This window comes from Tenebrio molitor, chromosome 5 (assembly GCF_963966145.1).
Source record: "Tenebrio molitor chromosome 5, icTenMoli1.1, whole genome shotgun sequence".
In the NCBI taxonomy this organism is placed as follows: Eukaryota; Metazoa; Arthropoda; class Insecta; order Coleoptera; family Tenebrionidae; genus Tenebrio; species Tenebrio molitor.
Window position 1 is genome coordinate 3,544,110 of NC_091050.1, and position 23,427 is coordinate 3,567,536.

The 23,427-nt window shown below is 31.9% G+C and overlaps 3 protein-coding genes across 8 annotated transcripts in view; 2 read left to right on the forward strand and 1 right to left on the reverse strand.

Moving 5' to 3' along the window:
- Positions 1-68: 68 nt before the first annotated feature.
- On the forward strand, positions 69-6,179 carry Hyccin (PI4KA lipid kinase complex subunit hyccin). Of its 3 annotated transcripts, XM_069047594.1 has the most exons (7): positions 75-252; positions 460-624; positions 676-840; positions 890-1,185; positions 1,588-1,805; positions 1,860-2,000; positions 2,083-6,179. In XM_069047594.1, the coding sequence occupies exons 1-7, from the start codon at positions 160-162 to the stop codon at positions 2,349-2,351; spliced, it is 1,347 nt and encodes a 448-aa protein (XP_068903695.1). In that variant the 5' UTR covers positions 75-159; the 3' UTR covers positions 2,352-6,179. The 3 variants fall into 3 exon arrangements, with proteins under 3 accessions (XP_068903694.1, XP_068903695.1, XP_068903696.1); XM_069047593.1 differs by having other exon boundaries at positions 69-252; positions 460-840; XM_069047595.1 differs by having other exon boundaries at positions 196-378; positions 460-840.
- Positions 5,954-6,674, reverse strand: LOC138130903 (uncharacterized). Its single transcript, XM_069047608.1, has 3 exons — positions 6,447-6,674; positions 6,259-6,390; positions 5,954-6,211 (listed from the first exon to the last, which is right to left on the reverse strand). The coding sequence occupies exons 1-3, from the start codon at positions 6,549-6,551 to the stop codon at positions 6,131-6,133; spliced, it is 318 nt and encodes a 105-aa protein (XP_068903709.1). The 5' UTR covers positions 6,552-6,674; the 3' UTR covers positions 5,954-6,130.
- A 39-nt stretch (positions 6,675-6,713) lies between these two features.
- Positions 6,714-23,427, forward strand: part of Rbfox1 (RNA-binding Fox protein 1) — a 34,693-nt gene continuing 17,979 nt past the window's right edge. For 2 of the 4 annotated variants that reach the window (XM_069047598.1, XM_069047601.1), the window contains exon 1: positions 12,508-12,769. In XM_069047598.1, coding sequence (XP_068903699.1) covers positions 12,758-12,769 — 12 coding nt within the window. In that variant the 5' untranslated portion in view covers positions 12,508-12,757. Of the gene's footprint in view, positions 6,856-12,501; positions 12,770-23,427 lie in introns of those variants that run through there. The other 2 variants (XM_069047599.1, XM_069047600.1) reach the window with 2 other exon arrangements.

Genomic DNA, 23,427 nt, shown 5'->3' on the forward strand with positions numbered 1-23,427 from the left:
CTATTTATGGACGTTGGATGATGTGTCTTTTGAATAATGGAACAAATTATTATTATTTAACAGTATTTAAGCTGTCAAAGTGAAAATCCAAAGTATAATACAGTGTACACACAAGAAAATGTTTCGAACAATGGTATAATTTGAATTCAAGTAACTTGCATGGGTGGTCTGCACCTTGCACGTTTTAAGTTGGTAGTGATAATCACCAACAATCACTTTCTGAACCAGTTTGGAGAAAATTATTGTTTGACAGTTAGTGATTAGTTTTTTACAGTTCGATTATTTAAAATTAATTTTTTACTTTATTGGGCCAGATAGACTTAAGATCCACTTGATTACCTATTTACTTAATGTTTGTTGTTAAGCTGTGTGTTTAATGTTAGTATTTAATCGGATCCAATTTGAACATTATAACCTCAAAGTCCGGATTCTTTAAGTTTACTGCTTTATGTTACGCAGGAGACAATAATGGCAGATATTCTTGTTTTGGATTGGATGGAAGAATTTGAATCGTTAACTGAAAGTGAAATACATACATATTCGTCAGAACAAGAACATAATCACGAAGTGATGATAGCCCTTTATGATATATTGACAGAACCATATAGGTACAAAGGGCAAAATGTATGGACACATTGTAATTTTAGCTCTTTACATTCATCAAATGATTTGCAGTTAATAGATCGAATCTGCCAGCAACTATTAGATTTCTATAGATCAGAAGAACAACAGTTAAAAAAATTTACTCTTCAGTATATACCTACCTTAGTGTTTTTACATTTAACAGAAAAGTCTTATACTGCTGTCCAGACACTTTTAGTTAGTTTGTATAACTTAGAGGTAGGTACCATCTTAGTTTGATAAAGCAAAACTTAAGAATTTTTTTTAGGTCATTGATTCAAAGAGCCAGCCAAGGACATTATCATTTAGAGTTCCAAGTATAGCTCAGTCATCAATATACCATGATTCAAACACTTTGGAGGCTGCATTTATAGCTGAAAATTCTTTAAGAAGATGGGAAGAATGTAACAGTAAATTAGTTAGTTGGGGACCCTTGCCACAAGTTGAATGTTTAAATGCTCAGAATCGTCAACGTGTTATCACCGCACTTGTGTTCTTATATAATCAACAACTAGCTAGTGTCATTACCCAGGGAGTTGAACATACTTGTAGGGGAATATCTAGGTAAAAATTAAGCGTCGTTTTCATGGTGGCTTTACAAGCGTGGCTCGCTCGGCTTGGAAACCGCTTGACAAATGCAAGCACAGCTTTTAAAAAACGCCACGGCGTGGCTATGACTTTGCTAGAATAGGAAATATTAAAATATTTCTATTTTTCAAAGCCACGCTCAGGCTTTGGAAGCTTGCGCATGCGCTTGAACTCGCAACTACGAGTCAAATCAGTTCAACGTTTGCGCGTTGGCGTGGCTGGGACTGGCTGCCTTGAAGTAGCAAGCCACCGCCACCATGAAAATGGAAACGACTCTTGCAAAGCCACGCTAGACGAGCGAGCCACGCTTGTAAAGCCATCATGAAAATGACGCTTTAGTGATAAATAAAATTAAATTGATCAAATGATAAATTGTAGATTAGTTTCACAAGGATTTTCTTCAAATAATAGTGCAAGAAGTTCAGTAAATAGTGATTGTAGTTATAGTCAAGGTATTTCTCCTCGAATTCCTGTATCTAGTCCTTTACTGTTAGAACTACTGCACACAGTTTATTATGGCGCTGAAAAAGGTGCTACAGGGGCTGTACAAGCTCTCCATGATATAACACAACGTGCAAATTATGAAACCTATGCAGGTTGTTTGATAATAATCAATCAACTATACATTAGAATTAATGTTGATTTTTTAGATGTGCTCTTGGCTGCTAATGCCATAAAGAATCTCATTCAACATTCATCATCAATTTCTGTTACACCAAGACCTTCTCAAACTCATAGTATATCTAAGTCCATGATAACGAATGCTTCCTTTAGAACAAAGAAATTACCTGGTAGGTAATTGCTTCCTTTATTTCAATATGATGATTTGAACAAAATGCATGCTGGATTTTGTATTGCTGATTATGTATGCAGATGACATACCAATCCAGGATGAGCATCAGACAGAGGTGCCCTTAGATTCTATAACTGAAGAACAGGAAGAGGCAGATAAGACCAAATCAAGAGGTTCTGTCAGTGCATTGAAGCATTTACCTAAACTACCAGGTTTAGGTAAAAAACATAAAATTAAAATTCAGCAAGGTCAAGATCAAGTTGAAATGATGCAAAATGCTAGTGGGGAACCAACAGTAGAGTCACCACCCACGGACTTTAATCACGCCGTGCACGTTAGTGCTGTATAAAAAGAGAAAATTAACATGGCCGATGTAGAAAATGTTAAATGACTTATTTTTTCTAACAGGTATACAATGAAATTAATATAGATGTTGTGTAGCACTAGATTTACTAATTATTAACCAGATATATTTTTTAAATTGGTAGTAATTTGGGTATTATATTTATGGCAAGAGGAATGTTACATTTTTGTTATATAGTTTATACTTTATGCAAATATTACTGCACCAAAGAAAAATATTAATTCAAGCAATATAGTAGAGAGAAGGTGTTACAATTGGGTTATTTTTCATGTATTTTTTTATTGTGTTAAGTAATCAATTTTGATAAATCACTAAAGAAAATTTAAATGATATTTCTTCACTACTTATTGGTTACTAACTGGTACTGATTATTGTGGTTGTGGAAAAGTACATATTTGTAGCTTCCATGAGAGTACTACATTCGCCTTCAATGACATTAAGTATACGTGAACGTAGTATTTATAGTTTAATCTATTTTTTTACAGCTCATTATACAACGTCTCAGAAATAAGTACATTAATTTGAACTGGTAATCGAACTCGTTAATAGAAACAATATATTTCAATATCTGTATTTTTTTCCTAAATATTGAAGTTATCCAATTAAAATTATTGAAAGATGGAATTATTTGCTTGGCTGATGATGATGAGCAAAGAAGAAAAAACAAATGCAAGAAAACTTTCACTTATTTTTTGCTAACTTATGCGCAGTGGTTAGCTAACTGCTGCGCACGTTACTGTGACCTATAATAATAACGAGTGGAAGAGAAAAAAGATGATCATATGGTAGATATTAAATGAAAACAATGTTAATAATAAATATTTTAAACTGACCCTAATGAATCGCCCATATCTATGACAATGACAAACTCTCTTTAAGTGTATTAATCCGTAAAAATTCTCATGAAGTAATCAGAATAATCACTAATCATTACACGAAGTGTTTAAAGTGACCGCCGTATTTGTCAATACAATAATGAAAGCGCCGACGAAATTATTCTTCCACTCTTTCCAGCATACCGCCGTTATTGCGAATTGTTGTGACAGCATTTTCCACCAGTTCTCTTAAAACTGCAATTTTATCAATTGGGATCGAATATACCAAGTCCTTCATGCACCCCCACAAGAAGAGGTGACACGGAAATTCTCTGGGCTCGAGGAGCACTCCCGCACGTTTCACAACACAACATCTATGTATTCAGTATTCGAAAATAAACGCGCTATTTTCACAAAATTTTAACTTAAATCACAGAATCAATACGTACACACCTGCCATTTGCAGTCGGATAAAACTAACTAAAAACGTAATCCTCTACTCGGCCGTAGAGCGAAAAAACTTTATTCTAAAAACACAATGTTTTGCGGTGATTTTACAAAAACTATTATTTCACGGTCAATGTCATTGGGTTAAATAACTAGAAAATAGACAGCTCGTTAATTTAAATTATACTGAAATGAAAATTATATTTCGAAAAAATGGGACAACAATTTTGTTGTTCCTAACGAGATCTGCAACTGGTCAAAATTAATATAAGTACCTACTTATTTCTGAGATAGGTTGTAGTGTAGGTATAATTAACTTAATTTTTTGAAATCAAATTTTGTGTAAAATATATATTTGGTTCATAATAATTAAGACTTAATTAATTCAATATATTTGGTATTGGTTGGTAAAATAATTTTAATAATAAGTAATGCATGCTCACTATTTAATGTAGGCGTACTTACAATGTTTCCGACTTTTGTTGACGTTACAAAGTCAGTTAAATTACAAATTAATAGTGTGTTTGGTGTTGCCTATCACCATAAATAAAACCGGAATATATTTGTCGATCATATGATAAGATAGATGCGATAATGACTTTATGACTTTTAAAAACGACTAATTTTTAAGTTTTATGGTTATTGGTATGTAGTTGTGTATAATACATCTAAGAAAATATTACTGTGTAATGTGATTTTTTTTAATATCAAGCAATACCAACAGTTTGATGATGTCCTGACTTTGTAGTATCAATAATTATTTAATTAATATAATTAATATTATTAAATGTAGGATGTAGATACATTGTAATATATCATTGGTATAAAATCAGTACTTAGATATCGCAAATTTGAGAAAACAGGAACGTATATTTTACAAATAATAAAAACAGAAACAGTTTTATGTACACACATTGTTAACAATAGTGTTTCCAATTCGGTATATGTGAAAGTATTTTGTAAACATTCCAAAATTTGAACTAACGATTTTCACAAAGCTATCATGTAGGGAGTAGGTCTTTAAAGTGTGCGTAGCGTATTATTTGTATTTTAAAATGTAAAAAATAATTTAAGAACAGAAATTACAATTTTTCATTCTTAATTTGCACAGTAAAATTTAGTAAAGTTTATTTAACTATACTGTTCACTGTCGAAAAAATTGATTTCGTATACATGGTTCTGCAATTCTTTTGATGGCCAACGATACTTAAAGTTTAGGGACTAGAATTGCAACAAAATACACCTTAAACTTACAGACAACATCTACTATTAGATATTGACAGTGTATCTGTTACATAATATTTAATATAATTACGAAGAAAGTACGTTTCTGTGGAATGTAAATTGAAACAAAGTTTAAAAAACTTGTCGCATTAATTTTTCATAATTGGTTATGAATAGAACGAGACTGAAATTTCAGATTTAAGTTTTTTGTTGGAAAAATAAAAAAGTGGAATTATAATAATAAATTTGAAATTTATTATTTATTGTTAACTTTGATTAATCGCCCAGATATGTACAGTTAGGGACACGGAATTTCGGGCACCATTTTTTTGTCACTTCAAAAAATTGCGATGTAGATCACTCTTTATTGTCAACGTGACATTCAAAAGTCAAATTTTAAAATTTATTTTCTGTTCACGTCATTTTACATTTTTTGAAAGTATATGGACAGTGATGCCCGAAATTCCGTATCTCGAACTGTACATATTAACTTATTTTTTGAAACAGTTTGCTGTCAATAAGTTTCCCAAGGACCATAAAATCTCGTTTTTTTTTTTAATTAATAGCAGTGTCTACATATGCTGAAGTACGATGTATTACATTCGTTGACGTTGTGCAGTTTCATTACCTACATTTTTTTTTCAATAATAAGTCAGTGCCAAAATTAAAACTTGACAATTAGTTACTATAAGTCCTATCATATGTTGTGTAAGTTTTACGTTTTTACTCTGCAATGTGAATATTATAATTTTTTAAACTGTTGGCAGTTCCTATAAAAACTTTGGAATGTTTGTATTTCATATTAAAAGAAACTAATAAAAGTATTAGGTAACCAAAAAGAAAAAAAAAACATTAATGTGGGTGGCAGTTAAACATTCTAAATTAAAATTAGGTCAAATAATACCAAATAGTATCAAAAAGCCTTTGTATGTGTACTTTTTCATTTTGTGGGTTTTTGAATCTATCAATAATTTAAAAAAATGTATTGTGTGTTAATCAAGAGCTTTTGATTAGAGGGGTGTTTGTTACCAATTATTGTAAAATAAAAGAAAAGAAAACCTAATATTTAACCTAAGGAAGCAAACAGCTGAAAAAACTGGAAACTGTAGATATGTTTATTATAGAAATTTTTAGTGTAAGGAAATGTTGCATTTAAAATGTCACATAATCCTGTCAATTGTTTACATGTCCTTTTAGTGGGAAGCTCTTGAAGTTATCATGTCAACTATAATATGTAAATGTTGTATTGTTACAATTATTATATCGATGTTAGCCAAGTCAGGGGCGAGATCTGTTGTATCGTTGAATAAAACAGCCTTTAAAGGAATTTAGTCTTACATCTACTTCTCCCTCTTCTAACTAAAATATAACATAAACGTTTGATGTAAAGTTTTTGTAGTTAGTACCTGATCAGCTTGGTATAAATCACGATAACAAGAAGGAGAAACACACTGCCTTATACACAAAACTTTTGAAACTCCACTTTTACCCAAACAACCTCTCTCACAGGCAGATTCGACTTCCCTAAACATTACCTCCTATAACAGTACGAGTTAATACCAAAAATACCTATGAACTGAATGGGAGAGCTCACATTTTTATTAGTTTCTTTGTATGGAAATTCTGGGAAAGTATAAGTAACTTTCTGTTCGAAACTTAGACTTACTAGAATCGTTGTAATGAATGCAATCAGCATCATCTTCGACTGCTTTTTTTATATAATCATCGTTTTGTTCGTAAATAAATCAATATAAATTTTGAAAGGGTAACATTGCGCGCGCATTTTATTTTTACTCCCATCTCTCTCTAAACTGTCGTAATACCTGTCGTCTTCATTTCTTTCTAACAACAAATTCTCTGTCGCTCTCGTCTCGATCAATTATTTGTGTCGTGCATCGCGGCAACCACTTGCTGATTCGAGTGATGCGATCGCGAAAATTGTGATTCGAATCGTGTTAAATCCTCCTTGAAACTATCAATCAAATCAACAATAATTCGTCAAGGTAAGTGACATATCAAATTCAATTGTTTTGGAGACAAAGCATGGTGAATGACGGTTAGTTACTTTCTGTCAAAATCGGTGACTATTTGCCTCAGGCGGCACATTAGATGCGTACAAAGTTGCCCTAATTTTGTTGTGGTATAAGATTTGGGGAGAAAATTATGAGAATTTGGCGTTATTTAACCCATCAAACCGGTTACGGTTGGAGTCGCTTTCCAGTTCTTTCTTCTTGGCGCACCTGTAGCATTGGATGCCGCTGAATGAACAAGAGAACAAGACCATTGTAGGACCGCGGGTTTACTCGCGTGTACACATGAACTGTCCAAATGCCGCATTTTATAATCATGGCTAGATATTTAGCACCTATTCTGAATTGTTTACAATTTTAAAAGCCGATTTATACCTTCCACCTAAGTAGCACTACTTCAAATAGATGTCATTGATGTAAACAAACTTTTTAATCTGCTTTGCTTTGACAGACGCCTACTTAATTTCAACATTAATTGCCGCTGTTGGAATTTTCTAACGCTTGCTTTGTTTTCCACGACTGGATACGTTTTGAAATTTGTGGTCAGTGATTTTTTGGCATTTGGTTCAAGCATGTCCAATTATTTTTCCGAAAAAGATTATCAAAACTATTTGGATATTTTGAAAGCAGAAATTAATGCTGATTGGGATGGTATTAATTCGTGCATCTGGGTATGACTCTCTTCAAAATTTTACATGACTGCCATTTCTTATTATACATTGAAATCAATAATGAATTAAAATAGGTTTTATGAAATTGGTTCTGTTTTTTTGTTCATTTATGAATGTTTTATGTTATAAATGTTGTACAGTTTGCAGATGTATTCTCATCTTATGACAATTTTTTGTTTCATTCGATGTAGTTTCAGAAGACTGCAAATATGATTATCTTATTTCACATTTCAAAATCGAGACGAAATTAGCCAAAACATGAAAAAACAGTATGATTTTTTAAATATCGTTGAAGGTGAAGGGACGCAACATGACAAATCTAATCACTGTCTCCTTGGAGTTAGCTAGCATTAAGTAAATCACAAATTTATTACAATCATTTCTTTTGTGTTTGCCTTCTCGATTGAGTTCAATATCAATTACAACCAGAAACCTTTTATGAGCACTGAGTAATTATCATTTGAACATCCGAAATATTGGCAACTTTTTTGTTTACAAAATGCCGAGTATAATTTTAATTAGTGATTATTTCTGTAGACAAAACAATTTGGCTAAAGCCCCCAGAAATTGACTGGTAATTAAGAAGATTTCTGATACTCCAGGGCCAGTTTACAGAAGCGAAATTAAGTTAATCGTAATCAAATGCGAGATTAACTGAACACGTGATCAGATTGAACCAATCGAAGTTTCGGATTCATGAGTTAATCGCGCATTAAAATTTAATTCGAATTAAATTTTTAATTCTCTCTCTATAAACTGTCCCTCAGTATTGCAAATTCTACAGCTATTGCTCCAAAATAATACAGTATAAGACAGGAATTTGGAGAGTGCTACTATGTATTATAATGCCTTCTATGAAAAACGAATTACATTATATACCATTCATGTGGACGGGCCTTAATGAGTGGATGATATACTTTCGTCTTATCTTCAAAATTTGGGACTCATGTCAGTTGATCGTTTATTATTGTTATTGTTATACGTGGTCTCAGAAATAAGTGCACACTACATTAATTGTAATTCGTAATAGAAGAACTCGTTAATAAAGACAATATATTTAAATATATTTTTTTCTTAAACCTTGATGTAATCCAATTAAAATTATTGAAAGATTTGACATAAATTTCGTTACCCGCCTATGGGGATTATTTGCTTTGTCGATGCTGATAAGCGAAAAAAAATAAACAAATGAAGAATTTTAAATCGATTATTATAAATGGGTGTTTTCGATCGGGGGGTAAAACTTGAATCACTCTGTACAATAATGAAGACGCCGACGAAATTATTTTTCCACTCTTTCCAACATACCTCTGTTATTGCGAATTGTATCAATCGGGAGCGAATATACATACCAAGTCCTTGATGTACCCCCGCAAGAAGAAGTCGCACGGAAATTCGCTAGGCTCGAGAAGCACTCCCGCACTCTAATAACACAACACAACATCTGTGTATTCACTATTCGAAAATAAACGCACCATATTCACAAAATTTTAGCTTAAATCACAAGAATTAACACGCAATCATCTGCCTTTTGCAGTCGCATAAAACTAACTAAAAATGTAATACTCTCTACCTCGGCCGCAGAGCGAAAAAACTGTATTCTAAAAACACAATATTTTGCTTAGATTTTACAAAAACTATTACATATTTCACGCTCACCGTTATTGGGTTAAATAACTAGGAAATAGACAGGAGAGATCTCGTTATTTTATGTGGGGTAAAATACTGAAATGATTATTAGATTTCGAAAAATAATTTTGTTGTTCTTGACGAGATCTGTCACTGGTTAAAATTAATGTACAGTTGGTTGTAAAAAAAAACGGGAAATGAAAATGTTCCTAATGTAAATCTGATTTTGATTTGTCTACTTGAATTTTTAAAAACGTCATTGAATTTTGACCATAATTCTAACCTATCTCTCGTAAGAAGGTTTCACACTATGAAAAAAATGTAAAAATGTGTCAATTTTATTCTGACAGTTCCCGTTTTTTTTCCAACCAACTGTAATTTAAAAACCTGTAGCAATGTTTAACAAAATATGTTGTCGTGACGATGTAACACCAGAAAACGCCAATGATACTGATGTTGTGTCTAATTGTTTTAGTACTTTGAATGTCCAAATGAAAATAGCACGTTTAGTGAATATGAGGTCCGTGTTTTGTTTAAGGTGGAGTAGGTACATTTTAATGCCCGTTCCACAGTTAGTAGAATTGTCGTAAAATTTCATGAAACTGGCGATGCAAATGCGTTTTGTGAAGTATTTTACAAAATCTGAACATCCCCAAACAAATGACGATACAAGGTTGAACACTTTATTAGAAGCAGAACACAATCCTCTTCTTTCTTCCCGATAAACAATCTGAAATTATTCTGAATCACTTGACGTCACATTATTAAAAAAAGTAACTCTTACAAGATCCAGAGGTAAATGAGAACGACCCCGATGGACATTTGGGAGTTTGTGAGGAGTGGCACTGTAATGAAAAGGACAGTCTTTTGTCAAATATTCTATTTTTAAATGATGGACATTAGAAGCTGTAATGAAAATCCAAGTGTTTTGTCAAATACATATTTTATTTTTAAATGGCACTTTTAAACCGTTTTCCAAATCCGAATGCTGAGGAACGATATCTGGTTTCAGACGGGTTTCAGCAAGACGCCGCGCGCGCCTTCACATTTTGGTGTAGATTCATGATTTGCTTAATGATATTTTTGCAAATAGGTAATACGTAATAAATAATAGGTGGCACAAGAGCATTCAATATGTACGTGTTGGACACGCTCACATTGTAAATAACAATTTGAATATTTACTGTAAACAATTTATTGAAATTTGCAGTGAAAGTAATATTTTTTAAAATTTGACAAAATTTTGGCAAATTGAAAGAAAAAAATAGGTAACTGTGGCGTGAATTTTAGTAATCGTAAGAAAAAGACCATCATTGTATAAACTATTAATATATTCCTTAACATTGACACAGAACATAATACACAACAAAGTCAAAATGCGGAGGCAAGACGCCGGTAATTATGTTGATAAGCACTGCACTATTACTTGATAGTAATATCCGTAATAGTGTATGTACTCCTGCAAAATTGCCGTGCCGCCGGGTGGAGGTGGGATAGTATAAAGTTTAATTGATTACTATTCGTCTAATAGATAAAAAGTAAGGTTGACAAAGTTTCCTGCTAGTACTCTTTGTTTTATATGGTTGGCAACTGTGATCTTTGTTCGCAATTTTAATAATATGTTACTGCGATCACATTTAGGTACATACTTCAAGCAGGTATTGTTATGAACAACATATTTTTACCAATTGCGGCACACGAAATTGCTGTTTTTTTTATATGACGGAGTTACAGCAACTCTTGCGATGCATTATTTGCTTTGATTGTGTATAATGATAATGAAATTCCTAAACAAAAGTTATTATGAATATTACCCTTGATATTACACGTAAAATTAACGAAGCACATTTTGAAAACCAGTAAACCATAAATTTTACCAAAATTAGAATATATTAACTTTAGGCGACTATAAATTAAAATACTTAATGTTACATGATTACGATATATTATTTTGTAATCACAAAGAGTATATTACGAATTTGTGTAATAAACCTACTACATAGTTAATAGTTTATTATTAGATATTGATTGATTTAGCTTTATACATATAGAATAGTTTCTTCTGTTGAAATTGCTATTCATTTTCAACTAGTAAGTGACTGAAATTTTACTCTTAATGAATACTGATAATAATTCGTTAACTGCCAGTTATTTGTAACTGTTTATTAAAGGCCAAATGAGAATTTATATTCCAATAAATGTTTACTAATCTTTACTATTCAACCAAATTAATTTAAAATCATAATTGTTATTGTTTAAAATTATTACATAAGCTTTTCTGATGTAGAAATATGATTAGGTACTGTTAAAATATAATTAATGGAGTAAACTGTTTTACGTTACGGTTCCTGTAATTATAAGCTGAACAAATAATTGTCTCCTTTTTATAACAATTGGTGGCATTACCGCCGTTACATTTACCTAATGCTATTATTTGGAAATTTTTTAACATGTTTGTTTCAGTTTGAGCTCGAGCAATACAAATCACGTGATATGTTGCTTCCCTTTATGTCAAAATTTCAGAAATATGCAGCTTTGATATGTTGCCAAATAATTTTTCCACACTGCAGATGCATTTCAACATATAATAATGACAAAAGAATATAACAAGGTTTTATTATCTTGACTTGTTAATAGAAATGTTTTTAAGATTTATTCCTAGTTTGAAATAAATAAGTTAGTGTAAACTTAGAGAATTTATGGAGAAGAATAAAAATGGAATTGATTATTATTTTTAATACTAAAATCTTGCCATGTAGAGGTGAGGCAGATATTGATACAAAATTTGACTTTTAAAGTTCATTACAGGAGGAAGTTCAAGTTATTTTTGCATCGATGTGATACAGAAGCAGTAAAGAGAAATTGAGATTGTTTAAGGTTTTAATGCTAAATGACTAGATGATAGCTACCTATGTAGTTAAGACAGAAATGCTTGAGTATGTTTTTTTATTTAAGTTGTTTTCAACCAATGGTGGTTTTATTTTTGTTTATTTATTTGTCTAAAGTCATCTTTTATCGATATCACGATTTTCGTTCGTGGTCATCATCCGCTGGCGGCTTTGAAAATCCTCTGTAAAAACGCCAAGATTGAATTAGGTTTAGGTGCAAGAGGGCGGCATAGGTGGGGCGTCTTCGATTTTCCAAAATTAAATTGAGTTTTCGAGAGGTTATGTTGGCGGGGCCTCAGAGAACGAACCGACATCTGTCCATCCTTCTCTTACCGATTGTCGGCATCCGAAGGATGCGTTCATAAGATGGAGTGCGCGCGCCTGTCGTCTCGTTCATTGATCGTCCCCACCGCCAAACCAGCATGTGCCCCTCCGCCACGGCAGCCGGGGTAGTTGAGCCACGGCACCCTGAACGGGCGTTGTTCAGCTTTGAGATTGTACATAGACAACAGCCCAAATTGTTTGAACGCGAAGGTGGATCAGCCTGAAAAGAGGCTGCAGCGTGCTCCGTAAATATAGTGTGCCAATTGAAATTTTGCTTCGTGCAGTGTATTTTTTATGTGCATCGGACTATAACAAGCAGTCAAACTGTGGGGTGCCGGAGCTTTTTTTCTTCCTCCTCAGGGAATGTACTACCCGGTAAGTTACCGACCGCACATGGCTCAGAATAGCATCTCACATCTGGACGGTCGTCGTTTCGTTGCTGCCCCTGGAAAAGAAGAAAGAACTTTTGGTATTCATTCCCTCTACAATTTTAATGATGCTGTCGCTTTTTTTTTTTCTTCTTTGCGAATCTTTCTCCAAATAAAGCCCCGTATATTTAAAGAACGACTTCATTATCTCTGCTTAAGTGCACCTAGAGAGTATGATTGTTTACTTCCAGTGGCGTTCACTCGAACTTGAGCACAAAGGTTTGCAGCATCTTTGTCTCGGATCATTCTGTATCGCCAGTAAAATATTTAAGCAAAATTTGGGGATGACTCATATGGATTCATGAGACATTAGGACAGGCATCTCAATCATTGAACTCAAAAGAGAGTTTCTTAAAATATCTGGATAATTCGGAATTCAGATTTGACAAAGGAACCTTGTGAAATATACGATGAATTATTAATCGATAAAAATCAATGAACAGAAATGTCCAGTTAATGAAATAGGACAAAAAAGTAGAGGTAAAATCAAAGTTATAATTTATTACGCATCAAACAGAAGTTACCATTTTTTACTCATTACTTTGTTTACGTATATTAGAAAGATACTTTCCATAATACTCCGACAAAGTTATTTTTGTATCATTCATGTGTTTTCAATTTTTAGTATGAGCAGTCACACGTTTAAAAAATTATTTTAGGATGTATTTATAAATTTTTGAATTGTATAATTTTGTATCAATTTTTCATTCTCAAATATTATTTTTCCCTTTAAGCTGAACTAGCCGTGGTCGTCACGGTTTGTACCTTAAATACAATAGAAGTAGCAAAACAACCAATTTGAATTAGCCCTCGGTAATATAGGTATCTATTTGAAGACGGCGTTCCTGGTAATGCAGTGAAAAAAGTGTATTTACCTACAGTATTGCCTGTGAATAATAACAAATGTTCATTTTATTCGGGACTGGACATCTCAAAAACTTTCCTTTGTAATCTATTTTTTCTTTTGCAGAAGTAAGATGGCCTCTGCCATAAGTCGTCATCAAAAATATTAGTGTAATTGAAAATTTTAATTTGGGGGCAGAATAGTGACGTGACAACTGTCTTAAATTAAGTCACCCTAAGCGCTAACTGCCATCCTAAATTTTCAAATTTGTAATGGTATAGTAGCGGCCGGGCAAAATGGGAATGTCGCTTCTTGATTTGGGCTGTATTTAAATAAAACTGTAAAACGGACAAATTTTTGCCTGCCAATACCTGTATATACCTACCTGATAAAAGGACGACTGTTTGTTTAGAATAGAAAAGTCCCTACCGACCGCTCGAGGTCGTAAATTAATAATGATGACCCTTACAGTTTTATTTAAATACAGCCCAAAGTTATTTAAATCAAGAAGTCACATTCCCATTTTACCCTGCTGTAAAAATGACAATATGTAATACATTGTGATTAAGGAGTTGATTAAAAATGTACGTTTGATGGTCGTACTTGATCTGATAGTAAATGGGAAATAATGGATGGTCTTATTTGGATTATGCTGAAGAACGTAGTTTAATTTATATTCAAATCTATCACAGCGTACGTTTTATCAAGTTTGTTTTACATTACAACATGTTTACAATTACATTTCACTTTCAATCGGACAATGTGAAAATGTCAACATGATAGTGGAATCGCCCCGATTAAAAGAAAATCTATTAAGTATTATTGATAGGATGCTTTGGGTAGACGTAACCAGATGTGAGTTGCAGCCTTACGTTACCATAATATACATAAAAAGGTGTACGTGGAAAATATTTACATTATGGGGGCCCATTTATTATTTTTAAGGCATTTCCTTTTATGTTTGGAGGTTGTGACTGTTAAAGTACCGACGACCGTTTTCAACGACAACGTTCATCGTTTGGTTTGTCTCATCCACACTATTTGTCGCTTTTGTAATTGTTAAATTGCCTTGATTGGGACGGAATTTAAAACACATGTGGTGGCCCTGGACTTCAATAACAAACATGCCAACAGTTTCGTTTCATCGCAGCTTCGTTAAATCGTCGAATTTTTGACAGAGTTTATGCTCTAAAAATATATCTTCAGACTTATGAATTCCTGATTGAAACGAATGAACTTTAAATTCATCGTTGAAAGTATTTTAGCTTGATTATATGAATTTCACTTTATGATAAACTTTGAGAACGTATTTTCCATTAGGATAAAATAAATTTACATCAGTCAAATTGGTGTGCTGTATATAAACGCCATCCCGTGTTACAGCAATTATTTCAAAATCCGCCCCAGATTAATTAGATTTCCATACTCGCTCGCTCTTGATTAAAACCCTGAATTCTCAGCGGGACGCTGGAAAACATTCGTGTTGAATTTGTTTGAAGAGGGATATAAATGGTATTAGTTTGTTATTGAGTTCTCAACGTATTTTGTGGGTTTTTTTGCTTGGAATTAACTGAAAAAGATATTTTCAAAATGTTCGTTGTTGTTTCCAAAACGAAAATACCAAGTGAAAATAAAATCATGCCTATTTGCCGTTGACTATAGCTTATTCAGTTATCAACTGTCGACATTTTTGTCAAGAGTACTCACATATTAAATCTGATATGTATTAAGGAACTTATCTACTAAATTTAACCAAATAAAAAAAATCCAATTAAAATTGGTATAAATTTAACATATTGTGGAATGGCAGAAAGGACACTAATGTAGTGCTATAATTTTTTGTAATACATAATTATGTAAATAACTATTTTCGTATGAGTGCGCTGAGAGATCACTTTTCAGGTATGATGCCGAAATTTGAAGCACGAGGCGTTAGCCGAGTGATGAAAAACAGGCCGATTTTTTTTTTAATTTCTCTGCCAAACTTATGAATGACAATATATAACAATTTTGACGTTCGATTTTGACAAGGCTGAAGCACCACAATGCATTGAATATGAAAACGTCTAGCCAAAGTTTTGATACACATATTCAGAAAGTTCAACATTAGATGTTTGCATTCAATTTTCTATTGAATTGACACAAATTTTGTAATTCTTAAAAAACGCTCAAGCTTTTTTAATGGTTCACAAGGAACTATAAAGCTGTTTGGACGTTTAACATTATATTAGATTACATTAAGTTGAAATTAAGCACATTATCAAAGTTGCTACTTAAAAAAAATTCAACCACTTCAATGCATTTTTTGTTATTTATGTTTATATTCATGTTCACCAGTAACAGTAAGCTCTCTAATAAGTATGTTTTCGTCGTTAGCAACACTTGTGTATTAACATATGTTTTAACCTGGAATTTTTAAATGATGAATAATTTTTAATGTTCCAGCAACAATTTAAATCTCAACCGGAATTCTGACAGTGTATTATTTCGGGTAAATCGACCCAATTCTTTTAAAACGATGAAGACAAGATACAGACTTACAACATACAGACATGCGGGTCCCAGATGTTCGGCATTTTGTACAAAAAAAGCTTTAGTCATGCACTTATAAACGTAATCGGATCACAACGGAACCCATGTTTGCTTTTCTTTTCGTCTCGGTCGTTTTTGTTTGAAATTCGTTAAATGCCAAGTTTGTATGTCTTATTTGTGTATTTGTTCGACAAATGATCGGTAAATAAATAAAACGTGTTCAAAGTTTGATCTTGAAGTCAAGCTAAGACACAGTACAATATTGCATTCTGTACAAAATATCTAGATTAATTGCAATAGAAATGACTTGACATGGACTTAAAACTTTTCCAGAAGCTTTATTTTACACGTTTAGAGTATTACAGGTTTTTTAAGGCTACTTCTACTTGTAAAAGTTTCATGGAACTGTTTTGAAATCAGTTAAACATAGAACGTGACTGTGAAGTAGTCTAAGTAAAAAATTTTCAGAAAACTACACTTTGAAAATACCAAATCGTAATTTTATTTTCTATTCAAAATTATTTTTCACTTTAATTGTTCAATCACTATTTAAGAATTACTGTAGTTAACTAATACATACAAAAATAACATGATCAACAAAAAAATATAGAAGATGGCTACTGAAAACAATATTTCTGAAAACGTTAGGCGTAACTGAACAAATTGTCACTTGTCAGTTGTGAATTTTATTTAAAAAATGGTTTTCTTACAAGAACACAATTGAATTTATAACAGATGAAAATGGTTATTTGGTTTATCATACACAAACCTTGTTTGTAGTTTCGACAAAACTTCTCTTCAATATCGGTAGATTTCAAAAGTTTTGTTTTCCACAGCCGCCTCCTTATCTCGTTGGATTACGTTGGATAACTTTCTTGATTAGAATTTTAGTATGTATTTATTTTTCTCTGATTTTTGTTATTTATTTTTCATACACGTATGACAAAACTCTTGATTTTTATTCATTAAAACATTATTTTATCAACTGTTGATAAACTGAGGGCACTTATTAGGTTAAAGTTCAGACGAGTGTGATAAACATGAAGAAAAAAATTATTTCAAATTCAGAATTAATCAAGTCGGTACAAATGATTATTGTTGTCAAGACTTCAAACTAAAGTATTTATAACAATCGATTAATATAATAGAATAACAATATTAATCTGAATGTAGGTATTGCCAAATAGTACATCTCAGTCTTCACCAAGAGTAGTTGCTAGACAACTGGCTGCAGCTAATTGTTTAAGCTAGTTCAGTAAAATGTGAACTCCGATTATAATCTGTATTGCGTGTACTTTTCATCTTAACGCAATAAAAATGATTACACTTTCCAAGCCTGGTTCGGGAGTCAATGCAGTAAGCTGAAAATAGGACTTGAACACAGCTCCTGGGTGCGCCGGCCCTCATCGTTAAAAGGGTGGAGGCGGCTGCTGTGGTGGAAGTGGGTTTTGAGCATCTTGAACACAGTCTTCCAGGTGGAGATGTACGTATTTTCAGTGGGATGACCGAAGAGTCGTTTCCACAAGGTTTTAATTAAATTTTAACGGAGAAATAAGAAAATGTTACGTTAATTATTTATTACAAAATGTGATTTTTAAGCATTCTTTCCTGTAACTTCGTGGTTTGTGTAAATTTAATAAGTTCTTGCTAGTACCAAACGGGGACAACAGGATCTGAATAATGTAACTTGTTGGTTATTATTTAAGCGGCTTTGTATGCAAATGTTTATTAATTCCAGTACATCAAACTATACAAATCGGCTGTAAAAAGTGGTAATTTATTTAGTAGATGGGAGAAATTACGAAGATTAAATTGTTGACTATCTCATTTGTAATTGGTGTTTTTCCCAAGTCAGTTGTTTCTGCTTAAAGAAAATTACTTTAAACATTCATTATTTACAGTTTAGGAGAATTCAGATAATTTTGGAAATTGTTGGCTGAGATGCAATTTAGGCGGTGCGCAAAAGTTGGTATTTACATTGATTTATTGAGAAGTAAAATTGTTTGTTCATGTTGCGGTTATAAAATTGCACGAAGTTATCATTTATTACCAGTTGTGAAAAGTTCTATATTAAAATTAATAAAGTAGTACCTAATTATTACTTACCTATTAAATTTAGGCTTTGGGAATAAGAGAAAACAAAACGGAATCCATCCTTTGCGTTATGGTATGTTTATTTCGGTATCTTAAAATATACAAAACAAAGATCAAAGTAGTCTAACTATAAATTAACACACATGTATAATAAATGCTGATGATACTATTGCAAGATTAAAATCCACAAAATCTAATTAGAACTAGAAAATCTGAATTGAAAATGATTGCAACATATTCAAAATGCAGTTTTGTATTATGTAATATCTGATGTAAATTGGTCATCAATGAAGTCTGTCTTGTAACAATGAATTTCTCGTTATTGTGGATTTATTTGCATCGTAACGAAATTATTGTATCCATTTATGAACAATATTTCAAATCACAGTTTATGTTGGGAGATATCAAATTTTTTAAGTGTTTTCTTCTGACGTTGGTCTTGTTCTAGTTTGTCATCGAAGGCAAGACATTTAAGTTTCAACAGGGGCTGGTTCGTACGTTGGAACGGTAGAATCGTTTCTTTTCAGTCTTGTCACATTTTTACAGACCAACTATAAAAGCATAATATCGATCACATTTATATACCAAACTAGCGATATAAAGCAAAAGCGACTACCGTTCTTTTGTAGTTTGTGCTGTTTTTGGTCGATTGTGTAAGTGACCTATAAATAATTTGAAATATACCTTCATGCACTGCTACGAAACGGTTATCTGAATAAAATGATTGAATAATGCTGCAGCTTTGTTGCCCTCAACGAGGATTGAATAAATTCTTTGAGAATGATCTGCCTACAAAGGAGTACACAGGAGAACCGAATTGTTCATTGGTTAAATACTATATTATGTAATGCATATGGAAAAAAGTGGTTTTTTTTCGGTTATTATTCGGCTGTGGTAATAAATCTATTCGTTGTGAAATGGGCGCGTTGTGTAATATACTAATATATCATGTAAATAGATAATCATCCATCGTCTGATTGCTACGAATGTGACTGGGGTAAATATGGATCAGTTTGCACTGCTCCAGAAATTATGATTTTATGACAACTCCCGTTGTTATTATGATAAAACCACTTCACTTTGTTCTGGTATTTATTAGGTGGTTTTATCGTTTCATACAGTTACAATGTTAATTTGTTAAAACACCGATTGTGTGGGTAACAAGACATTTACGTCATAAGAAACTCTGCATAATTGAAAAACTAAAATAGATAAATGAAGAAGAAGATTTCGATAGCATGTCTCCAAAATTGACGAACTTATGGCAACTTCAAAAAATCGGCAATAAAACGGTGCGTAGAATTAAGATAAATTTTTCTTTCCAATTTTTTTGCCTCGAGTAAGTTAAGAAAAAAGGAAAAAGAAAAAGCAGCAGTTTTTTTTTAAATGAACAGAACTGTTGAATTTTTTTTTCGCGAAGTACCGATAAGTAACAAGTTTAATTATTGTGACTTGATTTGTTAAAAAAATCAGTATATCAAAAAATTAATAAAATACAGCAAAGGTCGACAGCAAAAAGTTTTAAAGTTTAAACAAAAAGGACAATATCCTATAAAGGATTATTGAAATTTTGCATTATCTGTCGCGTGCTAGCTCTAAAAATGGTGTTAATTATGTGATTGTTTTTTACATTACATGCATTGAACCAGTTCATATAACGGAAATATAAAATACATAATAAACCCGCTAGTAAGAAATTTCTCAAAATTAATATTAGAGAACAATTTTCTATAAATTACACTACTTTTAAACCTTTAATGAAAGAATATTTTGAATATGTATTTTAGACTCGCAATTTTTAAAAACTTTTGAGAAAAAGTTAATACATACACAGATTTTTTGATTATAAGAGTCATGTGTTTTATGAACGATAAAAATACAAAAATCTTATGGAAAATTTTTAGATGTTCTAACTATTTATGAAATTAATTCTACACCAACATTTCATTTGTAAAAATTCATTTCTGTATTTATCCTAAATTTGTGAATTCCTAAAATTACACATTGCAGCTAGTATACAAAATCTCTGCCAACTCCGATGGAATGTGTTAAAGGAGTTCGAAATATTTAGAAACGAAAATTTACATATGGTATAAATAACTAGTTCGACAGTTAAAATTGATCAATTTTTGTAGTTGAACAGCTTTCTAATTATCAGTTCTTCTTTATGACCTATTATTTGGAATACAATTGCCTCTATGTTGTAAGAATTTGTTTAACAGTTGCGTCTTAAGATCCGTAGGAAATATTTCTCATACAGAAAGTTAAAAAAATTATACATAGTAAGTTAGTTGGGCAAGCATTTGAAAACCACGACAAACCTACTGCAGATTAGCGATAATATTTTTATTTTATCATCTATATGCCACAAGATTTAATATAAAATTAAGTTCTACATTAATTATAAAAACCAAACCGAAGAACGAATAACAGTGTTTCTTGGTATAGTAGATAAAACGCAAAGCCTTAAAAGGGATTTAATTTCATCTGTACCGCTCTGAGATGGACGCCATTGTGATTTTAGGTACTAATCCCTAATCTCGTGCGGCAATATAATTTTACATAGTAAACAGTTATATAGCACCAAGTCGTAATAATCTCATGTTAAATCTTTCAGTCTGTTAATGTTGCTATTAAGGGTAGTAATACACCGTTACAAAATATTAACCTTTTATAGTGTTTACACTATGTAATCGAAAAACTGATGTGCTCACACTAATATCTTAGAAGGATGGAGGAAGAAAATTAAAATTTAAATATTGCATCCCTCAATTTCAAATGACACAGAGGATGCGGAAGTGTAGAAGGAGGAACAAAGGAGACCGGAAATGAATTACGTTTCGTGCCTTCCTCAATCAGCCTGGTTATTAACTAGCCAGGCGTATGACCTTTGCACACTGTTTAATTTGAATGCGGCACCATGTTGGTATTGAAATATCTCTTCTATGTGTACACATAGGAGATGTACCACACCGGAAACTCGGACGGAAACGATATGCATCGTCAATTAGGGGAAAAATTGTTAGGGCGTGAAGCAAGAATATGAGGAAATTACAGTTTCACTTTTTACAACTATAGATTCTAGATGACATGATTAACAAATAGGCCAGTTGCCAATTTATCAATCTCATCTAGCGACCGAGCTCGTTAAATTTTTTCATCCGTGCAATAAGCTGTTTTAATTTTATTAAAAATACTTGGGGAAATCTTACGTGGTATCTCATCACCGAAATTAGAAAAGCGTGGAATTTTCAGTTTTCACAGATCTCACAAAGAAGAGAAAACATGTGTTCTTGTTTAATTCGTAGAAGAGTTATTCCATAAATAGAAAATGGTTTTAATGTGTAAAATGCTAAATATTTATAACTTATGCAATAAGATTAACATAGTGCAATCTGCTCATGTAATTTCCTTATTGCCAAAATTGTATGAACAATATAATTAACTGAAGGTATTTTGTAATACTATGTTAGGAAGCATATTTGGTAATTGTAATAGCATATCATTTATTACAACTGAAACTTCTACGATTAAAATACACATTAACAATTAATTGCGACATATTAATCCACCTAAATTAATTGTAAACTCTATTTTGTGTTAAAGAAAACCATAATATTTGTATGTACTATTAAAATGTAAATTTGTTTTTAATTTAAATAAATTGTACCGTCGTGATGTTGTTATTATTAATTAATTTGCGTCTTAGCTGTGGAGAGTTATTTCATATCTGGCTAAACGTTTTAACAAAAAATGTTTCCCGATGTGCGAAAAAGAAGCATGCAGTGTATAAACAAAAACGAATACTGGTCTATGCATAATGTTTTAAATTGAAATATCTGCGGGGCATCTTTTCGTTCTTGTATTTAATCCTGCCTTAAAAAAACTCATACGACGGTGCATATGATAAATAAATAAAGAACATGTATTAAAAAACTACCAAAGAACAAAAAAGTTAAATGTAAATAAACTAAGTATCGATAGTGTTTTATGTGTTTACTGACAAGCTTAAGCAAAAGAATGACAAAAATTTGATCAACTTGTAACCGTAAATTTACGAATAAATGATTTATATGATTTATACTGAATAAGAAAATCGTTGTAAACTTATTACTTGTAGCGAGTAAAAAAAGTGAACAAGAAAGTTAAATATAAATACACTGTTCCAGATTCTCCTTCGTATATTTGCCGATTAGCTGAAGTCACGGAATTATAGAATTTCGGATATGCTGTAACTTGTAGTCCACATTTTAAATACATTTTAGGAATGCCTATTGATTTAAGCTGAAAAAAAAGGTATAAATTTTACCTACGTGATATGGAGATATTTTTATTTTGATAAAGGTATACTATATTTTTCTTCCCCAATTTAGTTGACTGTCAGATGTGAATTTAGTTTTGTTAATGTAGTGAGTCCAGAAATTTATATAAAAATATTTTCAGTTAAAATCAGTTTAAATCAATATTTGATGTTTAACTAATAGCTGACTTTTGAAAACTAAAAGTAAAACGATAGAGACAGAGATTTAAAAAAATTGAGCTGGAAAGCTACACGCTACGTATATTTTTTTTAACTTTAATTAGTAGATGCTTGTTTAGTCACCAATTAACATATTTATACACAGATTAATTATGTAATAATGATTAATAACTGGATGAGGAACAAACATATTCAGCCCTCGATTGCATTGAATTTATTAAAGTAGAAAATTAACAGTTACTCCTAATCATCTGTGGAATTATTCTTGTTGATGTATTTTTCCAAGTTAACTAGTTTAAAATATTAAAAACTAATTTGCAGGTATTCTGGCCGACTTTGAATCTTTGACAGTGGATATATTTTACGTAGAGAGCAACGTAAAAAATTACAGAAGTATATTTATTCTTGGAATAAGTTTCAATTGTATAAATTATTGCTGCTTTTTTTTCATTTCGCTTGGTGAATATCGTTCGCCGAGGTTTTATTTGAGCCGGTGTATACGAATTCAGAATAAGAAATTAACCCATTGATTTAAGTCTGGCATTCGTGCCACTTGAGTTTCGGAATTCAAGGCGGAATCGTGAATCAAATATTGATAAGTCGATCGCGTCTCTCAAGTTGATACCGGTAGCGAGATTGGAAATTGTCGTTCTTC

Bases quoted from the DNA above. Each gene is read 5' to 3' on its own strand.
- Hyccin (XM_069047593.1), top strand. From the start codon at position 160: ATGGGTGGTCTGCACCTTGCACGTTTTAAGTTGGTAGTGATAATCACC. The intron at 1,186-1,587 runs GTAAAAATTAAG...GATAAATTGTAG, and splicing joins ACTTGTAGGGGAATATCTAG to ATTAGTTTCACAAGGATTTT. The intron at 1,806-1,859 runs GTTGTTTGATAA...TTGATTTTTTAG, and splicing joins AAATTATGAAACCTATGCAG to ATGTGCTCTTGGCTGCTAAT.
- LOC138130903 (XM_069047608.1), bottom strand. From the start codon at position 6,551: ATGATGCTGATTGCATTCATTACAACGATTCTAGTAAGTCTAAGTTTC. The intron at 6,391-6,446 runs GTGAGCTCTCCC...GTACTGTTATAG, and splicing joins ACAAAGAAACTAATAAAAAT to GAGGTAATGTTTAGGGAAGT. The intron at 6,212-6,258 runs GTACTAACTACA...GTTATATTTTAG, and splicing joins ATTTATACCAAGCTGATCAG to TTAGAAGAGGGAGAAGTAGA.